Source organism: Gobius niger (assembly GCF_951799975.1).
Source record: "Gobius niger genome assembly, chromosome: 4".
Taxonomy (NCBI): domain Eukaryota; kingdom Metazoa; phylum Chordata; class Actinopteri; order Gobiiformes; family Gobiidae; genus Gobius; species Gobius niger.
This window is the reverse complement of record NC_136855.1, coordinates 11,228,663-11,242,905: the sequence shown is the minus strand read 5'-3', so window position 1 is coordinate 11,242,905 and position 14,243 is coordinate 11,228,663. Positions and strand designations below refer to the sequence as shown.

The 14,243-nt window shown below is 46.0% G+C and overlaps 1 protein-coding gene across 1 annotated transcript in view; it reads right to left on the bottom strand.

Annotated features, from left to right (window-relative positions):
• Positions 1–14,243, bottom strand: part of LOC306962404 (sodium/hydrogen exchanger 5-like) — a gene marked incomplete at both ends in the record, with an annotated part of 50,793 nt that overhangs the window by 33,592 nt on the left and 2,958 nt on the right. Inside the window, 3 exons of the mRNA XM_079555525.1 lie at positions 1,581–1,806; positions 11,527–11,699; positions 13,570–13,648. Of these exons, the coding sequence (XP_079411651.1) occupies positions 1,581–1,806; positions 11,527–11,699; positions 13,570–13,648 (478 nt within the window). The remainder of the gene's footprint in view (positions 1–1,580; positions 1,807–11,526; positions 11,700–13,569; positions 13,649–14,243) is intronic.

Sequence of the window (14,243 nt, the reverse complement as noted above, 5' to 3'; positions counted from 1 at the left end):
GTCATGGTTATATTGTGTAAAGCAGTGACATTTTTGTTCAAATAAATTCAGCGCGGAGGGAATTTACTTTGAGAACCCGGATGTTGTTGTTTTTCTCTTTCCTGCGTGGTACGATCTGAACTGTGGAGCTCGATCCGGCCGGCGCTGACAGAGCTGAAAAATAGAGCTGATCCGTGTTTTTGTCAGGTCAGGAGGACGGAGGCCCCACGGAGCGGAGAGAAGGATGCGGGACGTTTCTTAAAGGTCCTATATCATGCAAAATCGACTTTTTGGAGCTTTTAGCCATGTTGTTGCTATTTCCTTATCAAAACCCCCCCAGAGTGGTTTGCGGCTTCATTCACGCAGCTCTCAGTAATCCTCCTGAATCCTGCTCTCTGAGCAGCTGCTCCGCCCTCTCCTGGTGAACGACTGAGTGTTCAGTTGTGTCGTAACAGCGGAACGGAAGTGCTCGACGTCTGTAATGTAATGTCTACGGCCTGATTTTAATTTGTAAAACAGCTTTTTCATTATTTCTGTCGTAAGAGAGATGAAAGAGGAAACAAAATGAAAAGGATGTGCCCGAGGTGCTTCCAGGTCAGCTGTGGCCAAAACAAACACATCCCTGAGCGTCTGAACAGATCAGTCATGTTTGCGCTGCAGCTGTGAAGATGGAGCTCGTTATAACTGGACACACCTGTTATTTATTCTTACCTAACGATCATGTCACAGAGAAAAAGAAGCGCGTTTGGCTACGAGGACGAGGAGTTTATTCAACCTTTTTCAAGAAGAGGCCACTCGAAGTTGTTGTTTTCTGTGGGATTCAGCGACTGTCACCAAAATGGTGTTTTTCTGTGACTGTCTCTGATGGATGTTTGGTGAACCTTCACCAGAATCAAAGTGGATTAACTTTTATAACCAACGTGAGTCCCATAATGTAAACAGCGATGGAGCAGAGCGGTGAGTCAGTCCAAGCGCGTGTTAGCTTGTGTGTTAGCATATTAGCATGTGTGTTAGCCATTTATGAAGCTGTGTTGCAGATGTCAACTCCGTATAACTGCATCATTATTGCTGTTTATTTATATTACGGTAAAGTATGTGCGGAGAGAGGGGGCGGAGTTAACTGAATCGAAGCGTTGTGTCTTCCGGGTTTGAAAAATACCTCCAGAAAACACTTATATTTATCACAAAAATTAGTGCTCAATAGTGGTAGAGGTAAAATCATTCATATAAATGCCTATACTTAACTTTGGAATGGCTAAAATAGCATGATATAGATCCTTTAACAATTAAAATAGCAATGCATTCGCAGCGGAGGACGGGGCGGAGTGGAACGAGGCGAACACAGACAGTGTGGAGACTGGGGGTAAGTCATTATTGTTTTACACCAAGCAGCAGAGACACTCTCCTCTTTTGCACAAACAATGCGAGGACAGAGTGGCATCAAACCCAAATGTCACATCTCAGCGGTAAATGCCAAAGCTTTCACCAGAGTGGACACTTGGAGAATACTAAATGTACCGAGGGGAGATACAGCACACCAGAAAAATAAATAAACAAAGCTGTGACAGCGATGTCGACATGTTCCGTTTGCCTGTACTGACCCATGGCTCTGAAGACGAGGATGAAGACCAGCGTGCAGGAGACCAGCCCGGTGTCCCAGGCCCATTTGGACTTGTCCACCGCAGAGATGCCCAGGAAGATGAAGATGATGGTCTCCGCGATACTGGCCAGAGTCTTCATGGTGTACTTGACCGTGGTGCGCGACTTCTGGGAGATGTTCGCCTCCACGTATTTGTTTGCGCCGATGCCGCAGAACGTCATGCTGGGGGGAAAGACGAGAGAAGCGTCTAGAAGTAAAAGACCCATTCATTTTTTCCCCCAGACAGACTTTTCAAAACAAAAAGTAAGTCCAGCGGCTCACGATAAGATGGCTGTAGGAGACGCATCTGTGTGAGTGTGTGCACTTCTGAGGCGGGGTACTCACGTGGGCATGGGCGTGTGCACGCGGAAGTGTGTGTGAGTAAAAACGCGCACTCACCTGGGGTCCGGATGAGAGAGGTCTAGTCTGGGTAGCCACAATTTTTGTTGACCGCACCGCACCCATTCCATAAGTCATTTTTTGTCCGTTTATCCCTCCTGGTTTGCATCATTTTGTCATATTCATTTAATGCGCTGTTATAGCTTTGTCCTTTTTTTTTAAATGCAATAAATGCACTAACGCAACTCTGGATCTCAGCGTATCTGTCACCATAGCCTCCTTGCGCGTCACAAAACTGAGCCACAGGACCCAGCCTTATATCCTCTCCGCGGTTATAAAATATTGTTTGGAAGCCGCAATATTTGTCAACAAAAAAGGCACTGAATGAAAATCATCAGTCCGGCCAAAAGTGTCAAGGATCCAAGTCATCTCCAGCAATTAGACGGGGACAAGAGCGCCGCAGCTAAGTGCCACATAGCCAACACCACGCTATCCATTCACCTGGAAGCAGGTAGGCCTGAACCTGTTACTGTTTGTGGATAAAGGAATCTGCTTCGATTGCAATGCATAATGCCTAACGAGAGCGATGTATTGAGTGGATGTTACGCTGGTTGTATTGGCGCATCGATGGTGGCGCACTATCTCCGTGCATTATTTGATTGAGATGTCTGGACCGTGCGGCAAATACGGCGCGGCTGGTGTTGTCTAAAGGCCTAAGCTTGTTGAATTGTTTGGATGGAATCCGCATTGTCAATGAATTCAAATGCAATGTCTATGGATGAATTTGGAAGCACTGTTTTGGATGAATTTTAAACGAAATATTTATGGACGGACTTTGAACGCGCGTTTGATGAATTGTGATTGTGTCACGCCACCAACACGAAAATATCAAGGAAATGAGTCAAATAAATGCTGATGTTGAACGTACAAACATGGAAACGGAAAAAAGAGAAATAAAACTGACCGCCAAAGCTTTGGAAAATAAACTCGAACGGCTGCAGCATGAGCGCAAAAGTGCCGTTAACAAAATCAAGGCGCTTATCCCGCAAATAAAAGCGCAAATGAAATTAAAAGAAAATGCTACTGAAATCCCCTCCCAGCTGGACAAAGTGAATGCACTGTGTAAAAAGGCAAATGAACTGCACAATGAATTATTGCCACTGTTTCCTGATGAAGAAAAGGAAAAACAAAAGGAGTGGTTTTCCAGCATTATGGATTACAGCGACGCATTTACGCACAAAACGGAAAAATGGATACAGGAAAATCTCCATGAAAGGTCAAGTGAACCCCAACTTGAAACACAACCACAAAACAAAAACGACCAAGCAGAGCAAGCTCCTGTTGAACAAGGCAATGATTTGCCAGATGGTGACCCTCCAGAGCCCGTCCCTACTGTACAGGACCCTCAGGACGCACTTCATGCCTGCGACAGCGTCTCAAATACAAGCAAGAGATCGCGCTCACATCAAACAGGTTCCTCAGCCTCGCGTTCATCTGCTCGCTTGAAAAGTGAAGCGAATCTTGCATTTTTGGCTGTAAAACAAAAGGCATTAATGGAAAGACATGCATTGGAGGAAGAGGAGTTACAATTGCGCAAAAGAAAAGAGCAATTTGCATGGGAAGAAGAAGAATTAAAGCTGCGCAAAAAGAGAGAGCATTTTTTACTGAGGAACGAAATTGCTGAAGAAAAGGCTAAATTAAGCTCCTTAAAATCACAAAGCAGTGTTGGTGGGAAAACAAAGTCAAATGTTTCGGATGGCATGAATTCGTACTATTCAAAGACACAGTTAAAGAAACTCAATATCAATGCCACCGAATTTGTACCATCTCAGTCAGTTAAACCAAAATACCATGCAGCTGAAACCATGCATCCAGCTGTGAAGCCTAAAGTCACTCACTTACCTGACATGAGACAGCCCCCAGGTCCTCCCTACATGCTCCAACGTTACTTAATGGCTCCTGAAGACACTGTGATCAATGTGCCACAACAGGAAGATCTATTTAATAAAACTGATGGATTACAAAATGATAAAGTACTGGACATCATGAGAAAACAAAACGAAATTACAACACTGCTAATGCAACAACAAAGTCTTTCAGCACTCCCAAAAAGGGAAATACCCATTTTCGATGGAAACCCGCTCAAATATCACTCGTTCATTAAAGCCTTTGAAAATGGAGTTGAACAAAACACCAATAATAACTCTGACAGACTCTACTTCCTCGAACAATACACCAAAGGGCAAGCCCGAGAGCTGGTGAGGAGCTGTCAGCACATTGAGGCAAACCGAGGATATCTGAAAGCAAAGGCTCTACTGAGAGAGCATTATGGCAATGACCAGAAGGTGGCAGCAGCATATATGGAAAGGGCTTTATCATGGCCCACCATTAAAGCAGAAGATGTTGAGGCTCTCCAAGAGTACAGCCTCTTCCTGCGCGGGTGCTGCAACGCTATGGAGGATGCACAGTATTTAAGTGATTTGGATACGCCCACAAACATGTTGGACATAATCAAAAAACTTCCATACAAGCTCAGAGACCTCTGGAGAAGTCATGCATGCGATCTGCAGGAAAAGTACAACAGAAGAGCAAAGTTTATGGACATTGCTAACTTCGTGGGAAAACAGGTGAAGATTCTGACAGACCCTGTGTTTGGAAATATTCAGGACACTGCTCCATCGACGAAACCATATAAGTTCAAACCTCACCTACGCTCTAACATCCAGGGAACCAGCTTTGCTACCACCGTAAATCAAGCAGAAACACCTCCGCCCAGAAACGAAGCAGAACCCACAAACCCACCTGTCAAGAACTGTCCCTGCTGCTCTGGAGGACACACATTGGATGTGTGTGCACGGCTGGAAGAGATGGCACACCAGGAGAAAATTGACTTCCTGATGAAAAATGGCTTATGTTTCCGCTGCCTGTGTGCAGGACACATCAGCAGAACTTGTCAAAGGAAGATTTCCTGCTCAAAGTGTGGCCAAAAGCACTCAACTGTGCTCCATAAGGACAGTGTGGCTAATGCAGGACAGGCTGAGAGGCGCAGCCATGTGGCAGTGGATGGCACGATGGTTTCCAGTGGGCTTACAGGGGCTGGTGAGATCGATTGCAAACTTCCTATTGTACCAGTCCAAGTTAAGGCGAAGAAAGGCAATAAAATCATCTTCACTTATGCCTTTTTGGACCAAGGAAGTACGGCAGTGTTCTGTACAGAAAGCTTGATGCAGAAGCTCAATCTGTCTGGGAAAAGAGCCAACATTCTCCTCAGGACCATGGGGCAGGAGAAGGTGGTCAGCAGTTACATTGTCCCAGAGCTGGAAGTCGCGGCACTTGAAGATGACACATTTGTTGACTTGCCAAAGGCCTACACTCAGTTGTCAATGCCAGTGCACAGAGCCAACATACCGACAAATAAGGATCTGACAAAGTGGCCATATTTGAGACACATCTACTTACCGCAGATCGAAGCTGGAATTGAGCTGCTGATTGGAACAAACGTCCCACGAGCCATGGAACCACTGGAGGTCATTCGCAGTGAGCATAATGGACCCTACGCTATAAGGACGGTGCTGGGCTGGACGGTAAACGGACCACTGACAGGAAACGGTGGAGAGGCCGATTGCAGTGAGCAGCCAGTAACTGTAAACCGTGTGTCCATTGTCAATCTGGATGATCTGTGGCAACAGCAGTTTAAGATGGACTTTCCAGAATCTGCAGTAGAGGAGCAAGTGGGTCTGTCCAGAGAAGACCTGAGGTTCATGGATATGGTCACAAAGTCAGCCAAACACATTGATGGCCACTACCAGGTCGCCCTTCCTTTGAAAACCCCAAACATCAGCATGCCAAACAACAGAAAAGTGGTGGAACAGCGCTTATACCACCTGAAGAGGAGGCTGCATAGGGATCCGGTGTTTCACAAGGAGTATAACGCCTTTATTAATGATCTCCTTGTCAAAGGCTATGCTGAAAGAGTTCCCGATGCAGAGCTGGACAGGAGTGATGGCAGAGTTTGGTACATTCCGCACCATGGTGTCCACCATCCAACAAAAGGAAAACTCCGAGTCGTGTTTGATTGCGGCGCCAGTTACAAAGGACAATCTCTGAATGAGCAGCTGTTGCAAGGCCCCGATCTAACCAGCTCACTAATCGGAGTTGTGACCAGGTTCAGGAGGGAACCTGTGGTCATCATGGCAGACATAGAAGCTATGTTTCACCAAGTGCAGGTGCCTCCAGAAGATGCTGACATGCTGCGATTCCTCTGGTGGCCACAAGGAGACCTGAGTCAAGCGCCATGTGAATACAGGATGAAGGTGCATCTGTTCGGCGCTACATCCTCTCCAAGTTGTGCCAACTTCGCACTCAGAAAATGTGCAGAGGATTTCGGACAGGAGTTTCAAGAAGAGACAGTAGACAAACTGCAGCACTGCTTCTATGTGGACGATTGTTTGGTGTCAGTAGCCAAAGAGGAGGAAGCGCTGACCCTACAGCACGAACTCTGGTCCCTGTGTGCTAAAGGGGGATTCTGTTTGACCAAGTGGCTCAGTAACAGATCTGAAGTGCTGGAGGCCATCCCAGAGCCCAACAGAGCTAAAAGAGTAAAACAATTGGACCTGGAGCGGGACTTGGCACCCATGGAGAGAGTGCTGGGGGTGGAATGGTGCATCAAGTCAGACACCTTTAAATTCAAACTTGTGCTGAAAGACAGACCACTCACCCGCAGAGGCATCCTTTCTATTGTCAGCTCGATTTTCGATCCTCTGGGCATGCTCAGCCCCCTGGTTCTTACAGCAAAAAAGATCTTGAGGGATTTGTGCAAAAGAGGAGTCGGATGGGATGACCTCATGCCAGAGCCAGTCTCCAAGGAGTGGCTTAAATGGGTTCAAGGACTCCATCTCCTGGAAAACTTTGAGCTGCAACGATGTCTAAAACCTCTGAAGTTTGGAGATGTTATTACTGCGCAATTACATCACTTCTGTGACGCTTGCGAGGAAGGCTATGGTACAGTAACTTACCTGTTGTTACAGAATGAGTGCCGACAAATGCACAGCGCCTTCATCATGGGGAAAGCTCGTGTCTCCCCACTGAAGACAGTTACTATCCCGAGAATGGAACTGATTGGAGCAACAATGGCCAGTCGCATGGACGTACTGTGGAAAAAGGAGCTGCACATGAGTCTGCAGGAATCTGTGTTTTGGACCGACAGTGCTTCTGTGCTGAAATATATCAAAAATGAAACCTCCAGATTCAAAGTGTTTGTTGCCAATCGTGTTTCAGAGATATTAAAATCATCTCACCCTGCTCAGTGGAGGTACGTGGATACATCTTCAAATCCAGCTGATGCAGCATCCAGAGGGGTCAAAGTAGAGACATTTCTGAAAGACAGACTCTGGTTGACAGGACCTTTGTTTCTATGCCAACCTGAAACAGAATGGCCTGTGAATCCTGAGCCTGTGAGCCATCTGTCCCAGGACGATCCCGAGGTGAAGAAAAGTGTTGTCGTAAATGCTGTGCAAATTGAAGAAGATTCCATAAGTCACCTGATCCATCATTATTCTTCGTGGATCCGGTTAAAAAAGGCTGTGGCGTGGTGGCTGAAATACAAGGAATGGTTGTTGTCCTGCAGCAGAAAGCGGAAACAGCTAACAGCCAATCAGAGTGAAGAAAGCGTACAACAGCAAAGAATTTTTGAAAATGAAATGCACACATTTAAGAGCACAATTGTCCTGGGGAGACTTACAGTGGAGGACATTGATGAAGCGGAGCTGGCCATTATTCAGTTTTGCCAACGAAGAAAATATTCAGAGGAACTTTTGTGTCTGGAAAAGGGCCAAAACATAAAGAAAAGTAGCCCTCTGCATAAGTTATGTCCAAGCTTCAAAGAGGGAGTCTTGCGAGTGGGAGGTCGGCTCAGTAAAGCGTCCTTGCCTTTGGAGTCAAAGCATCCCATAATTCTGTCAAAGGATCTACATATTTCTACCCTGCTGCTGAGATATGTTCATCAAGAGGTAGGACATAGTGGCCGCAACCACATGTTGTCCAAGCTCAGGGAGAAATACTGGATGACTGGAGTGAGCACTGCCATCAGGAGAGTCCTGTCAAAATGCACCATCTGCAGGAGACTCAACGCTACACCAGTTTACCAGCAGATGGCAGACTTGCCCACAGAAAGGCTCAAACCAGATGAACCTCCATTCACTTGTGTAGGAGTTGATTATTTTGGACCCTTTGAAGTGAGGAGCAGGAGAAGTACAGTGAAAAGATACGGTGTCATATTTACCTGTCTCGCATTGAGAGCTATTCACATCGAGGTGGCACCTTCTCTGGATACGGACTCCTTCATAAATGCTCTGAGGCGTTTTATATCCAGAAGAGGACAGGTCCGCGAGCTGCGTTCTGACAATGGGACCAATTTTGTGGGAGCAGAACGTGAGCTTAAAACGGCTATTGAGCACTGGAACCAGGCACAAGTGCATGATGTGTTGCTCCAAAAGGGAATAAAGTGGACATTCAATCCCCCTGCTGGGTCACATCATGGAGGAGTGTGGGAAAGGCTGATCAGATCTGTGAGGAAAGTCCTGAACTCCACCCTCAAAGAGCAACGTTTGGATGAGGAGGGACTTCACACCGTTCTCTGTGAAGTTGAGGCTGTTATTAACAGCAGGCCCATCACTAAAGCCTCCACCGATCCCAACGACCTGGAAGCTCTGACACCAAACCATCTCTTACTGCTCAAATCCCAGCCTTCATTGCCACCTGGAGAGTTCCAAGCAGCAGATCTGTATGCACGAAGAAGATGGAGACAAGTTCAGTACATCTCTGACCTTTTCTGGAAACGCTGGACGAAGGAGTACCTGCCTCTGTTACAGGAGCGACAGAAATGGATTGGAGTTCAGAGGAATCTTGTCGAAGGAGATCTAGTTCTACTCATGGACAGTACTGCGCCTCGTAGTTCTTGGATTATGGGACGTGTACTACAGACTTTTCCTGACTCTAAAGGATTTGTCAGGCAAGTGCGGATTAAGACTAAAACCAGTTGCCTTGACAGACCCATATCGAAGGTCTGTTTGTTGCTGGAGGCAGAGGAGGCAGCATAAGGACGTTGCTGACCTCTACATAGACTCTGTTTTTTCTGGACTTGTACATTTTTTGAACTTTGAGACGATTTTTTGGACTATGGACTAGTTGATCAAGACGACTTACTATTTAGCCTAATTATGGACAGTAACTTTAATATCAAGCGTTACACTTGAAATCCTATGATATGTTTATGTCTCCTATATGTGTCGTGAAATATGAATTATTATGTGTCACCTAATAATTAGGGGCTGGTGTGTAGGAGACGCATCTGTGTGAGTGTGTGCACTTCTGAGGCGGGGTACTCACGTGGGCATGGGCGTGTGCACGCGGAAGTGTGTGTGAGTAAAAACGCGCACTCACCTGGGGTCCGGATGAGAGAGGTCTAGTCTGGGTAGCCACAATTTTTGTTGACCGCACCGCACCCATTCCATAAGTCATTTTTTGTCCGTTTATCCCTCCTGGTTTGCATCATTTTGTCATATTCATTTAATGCGCTGTTATAGCTTTGTCCTTTTTTTTTAAATGCAATAAATGCACTAACGCAACTCTGGATCTCAGCGTATCTGTCACCATAGCCTCCTTGCGCGTCACAAAACTGAGCCACAGGACCCAGCCTTATATCCTCTCCGCGGTTATAAAATATTGTTTGGAAGCCGCAATATGTGTTGGAGCCATTTCAGCCACGTTTGAGCCTCCTGCCACCGTGTGGCGCTGTGTGTGTGTTTACATAATTACCTGCCCTATATAAGGGGCGAGGAAGGCGCATTCAGGTGTTGCAGTATGGAGGCAAACATCTTTTTGACCGTGTCTATGGAGTTGGAAATCTGTATACTTGTTGATGGCTGTGAGGTATGCCAAATAAACCTTTGAAAATACAGTATCAAGCGACGATTTGTTTGGAAGACACGCGTCCAAGACGCCTAATTACTGTAGCCAGAGCGGAACTTTGCATAGGGCAAATCCTGGCCGCTACATTTGTCAAAAAGATCGCCTCGGGCACCGGGCGTACAGAGCTTGCGCCGGCTGTAAGAGGCACAGCGCGGTTTCCTGGAGTGGAGTGGACCCACCAACTACCGTGGCGGTGATCGTCGCGAGGTCTACGGCGAACCGGCGGACTGTTGGCGGGAGGAGGAAGAGGAAGGAAGGGGACTGTATGTGCGTCCTCTACCAGGAGCGGTGGTGGCGACTGGCGCCCGACGGGCTCTGCGCGGGAGCTTGGAACACGAGGGAGCGGCCCGCAGTGGAAGCCTGCCACGCCACGCATTTCGGAGACTACACGAAGCAAAGGCAGATCACCCACCTGGTGCGCAACTTCGTGAGTTCGATCGTGGAAGCACAGTTTCTTAATAATGGCACAGGAAAAAATGAATGAGTTTTGGGAACGGGACAGCGAGTGCACTGTAAAATTGAACACTGCAAAAAATGCACACCATATGTTTGAAGAAAATGAAGTGGATTGGGAGGGACCAGTGATCTTTATCCCTTTAATGGCTGTCTGTGAAGACACAGGGGCCAGTGATGGCTTTGATGAGGTGGACTGGGAAGGGCCGGAGATATTTGTTCCACAGTGTGTTGCCTGTGACGATACAGGGGCCGGTAACGCCACTGAATTACAACCTTCACTTCCTGCTGCTGATCAGAAGGACACAACTCTGGTCAAATTGGACTGGGAAAATGGATCACTGGTCAACCAGCCTGCTGCTGAGGTGGTTGCTGCTGGCTCTCTCAAGGATAAGGAGCCAGAAAAGAACATCGTGAACAAGGACTGTTTCAACGCAGAGAAAATGTTTGTGTTTGTAGCTATGATGTTCGCACAAACTCCTGTAGAACCCACATGTGTGAAAGGTTGCTCAATGAGCTCTGAAATCTGTACCGTTGCCATGTTGACCTGTTTTATGTTCTTGCTTGTTGGACAGACCCACAAACTAGTCCAAGTTAAGCAATACAAAACCTTCAAAAGGAAGAAATGGAAATTCATTTACTAAGATAATTAGGATGCAAAATTCCACGCTAATGTGAAAACTACTGACATGATTTTGGAATTTGGATTGATGTCTGTATAAAGTAAACTGTTGAAAATGTAAATGTATGAAATGTATTTGTTATGGCTCCATTTTTAGTTGTGTATTTGTATTGGTAATTGCTTTCACATCTGGCTTCAGCAATTAAGGGGCCGGTGTGTTGGAGCCATTTCAGCCACGTTTGAGCCTCCTGCCACCGTGTGGCGCTGTGTGTGTGTTTACATAATTACCTGCCCTATATAAGGGGCGAGGAAGGCGCATTCAGGTGTTGCAGTATGGAGGCAAACATCTTTTTGACCGTGTCTATGGAGTTGGAAATCTGTATACTTGTTGATGGCTGTGAGGTATGCCAAATAAACCTTTGAAAATACAGTATCAAGCGACGATTTGTTTGGAAGACACGCGTCCAAGACGCCTAATTACTGTAGCCAGAGCGGAACTTTGCATAGGGCAAATCCTGGCCGCTACAATGGCGGAGAGGGAGAAGAGCTCGGCGGTGAGGTAGGCCAGGTACACCAGCAGGAAGACGAACAGCGGCTCGATGATGCGGACCTTCTTTGTGAAGCGGGTGATGAAGCCCAGGATCACGGCGAACACCAGGCCGACCAGCGTGCCCCCGATGCTCACGATCAGAAACGAGGCTGACCGGGAGAGAAGCCAGACACAACAGGGGAGAAATAAGTTACATTTGGAGATTTTGGAGATAAACTACACATTTAGGCTGGTAGTGTTCAGTTTACTCGAGTCGGAGTAGTTTCTCATCTAAACTTTAATTCAGTTTTCGAAATTTAATCGAAATCGCAAACTCTACTTTGATCAGTCTCAATAATCGGCATGGGACTTTATAATCGACAGGTTTACAGTCATTTCTTTGGCACAAAGAAAGAAGAAGTTTGGACGAGAGAATGGAAGACTTTTGTGCGTTAAATGAGACTTCATGAAAGTATTTGTTTTTGTTTGAGCTGAAGTTTGAATAAAAGATGTATATAATGACGTGCATTGAGATTTGTTTGCTTTATCAAATGTTAGGGCCCGATCTTGTGTTTGAAAATGCAGACAATGACGTAACATTTTGCTCTTTGTAAGAGCGTGATCTTGCCACTCCAGACCATGAACATTGTTTAGCTCACGATGGGGTTAATAAAGTCTTTAGTTTGACCTGTGAGAGCCTATCAGGCCCAAGGAAGAACGCAAGCCAGCGCGATGTAAACGAGGAAATGAACGTCAGCGGTGCTCCTATCAGAGCGGTCGCCTCTTCTTGCGACGCCCTCTCGCAAGTGGCTAAGGCGGAGAGCGCGTATCCTGCACGCACATTTCTCCTGCGTCAGTGCTTGTGGCCATTGGCTATAAGCTGTTGCTTATAAAAAGAGGCCATTTCCTCTTTACATTACATACATTACATCGCACATCATGTACTTCATGTGGAATTAAACATTGGCCCGAGAGAAAGAGAATAGACTGCAGGTCCCGCTCTGACGCTGGTATTGAAAAGTGCGGGCTCTCCACACTGCAGAAACATGATCAAAACAGCTGCACGTGCTGATCCACTCCAGCTAAAAAACCGTACCAACTTCCCCTCCCGCCCGACACATTTAACCCCCTAATCCCCACCTTAACCGACTGCATTTTCTCCAGTTCATCCATCCATTTTCTTCCGCTTCAGTCTCAAATTTCTCAATTTGAGACGCACACCTCCTCCAGCTGTTCTGGGGGACCCCGAGGCGACACCAGGCCAGCTCAGAGACACAGTCCCAGGTTCTAGACACCAGCGTGTCCTGGGCCTTCCACGAGGCCTCCTCCCGATAGGACATGCCTGGAACACCTCCCGAGGGAAGCGACCAGGAGGCATCCGGAACAGATGCCCGAGCCACCTCAGCTGCTCCTTTCGACGTGAAGGAGCAGCGACTCTACTCCAAGCTCCTACCGGGTCACTTTTCATTGTTATTTTGACACTTTTTCCAAGAACCTTTTAGATTTGGGTAAAGCCAAACTGGAGAAAATGTGCTCTGTTCAGGAGGGGGTTGAGAGGTTAAACATTCCAAAGTTACAGAGTAAATATTTGGTATTTCTGAGAACTATTCCAGGGTGTATACAGGCGACAGCCGGTGAAAGTTCTCGTATCGAGGAACAGAAGGATGACGGAAAAGTTGGATTATTTCAAAGCAAATGGAACAAAAAGGGTAAAACTGACAAAGCTTGACTGTAAAACCTGCATCTAAATGAGTTTTGGGGCATATTTTTTTGATTGAACAATGCTTTTTAATGACAATGAAGGCACTTGTCACTTCTTCTCAAACCTCGACATCACCAGTGCCAGTTTCCCAGCCTTCTCCATAACACAATGCATTTGAAGCTTTCCTATTATTTGGCTGAAATCAACACTATATTAGCACTACTCAAACTGTGAAAAGGATTAGCACAATGATAAACTTTCATAATAAAATCCACAGTCTTAAAACGTATTTAGTGACTTGAGAGTTAAGAATGCCAAGATTGTAATCTGCCTCTCACCCACGCCTTTGAAGTAGTCGGCTGTCTGCACATTCGCTGCTCCCACTTGCACAAAAGAGGTGTAGACTTTGTACAGCACCTAAAATTGGAGAAGGAGAGAATATATTAGAAGGGAAAAAAAACATGCGGGTGGAAAAAAGGTCCACAATATCTCATAAAGAGTGAAGACTATGCTTTTATCCCGGACAAAAACACGCCATGGCAGTGCCCCACATCGTCGCTTTAATAATGGGTCATCATATGGCCCATTAAACTAATTCGCTGTTTACAACTAAACCAAAGCAAAAATGTAGCGGTCAGTCATAATCGGACTAAAAGGTCGACCGGCTCAAACTAAAACTATGTCACGGTGAGTTTGTGAAAGCAGTGATTTTATAAGACGCTTAGACGGCAGGTGACTCCGGTCTCACCCATATGTGGCCTGTAATACACCACAACACGGATTTAATATACAAGAAAGCATGATTACACGAATATCGGCATTTCTTTGATGAATCGTGGAATAGACAATCGCCTAAAAAAATCACCTGAATGAAAACTAGTTGGAATTTTCAGACTTTTTAAAGATTTTTTTGGCTTTTTTCAGACATTTGGTTATAAATTTACCGCTATCTTACATTTTGGTTTGTTAGAAAATGCTAAATTGACTCTTAAGAACTTTCTAAAAAGTTACA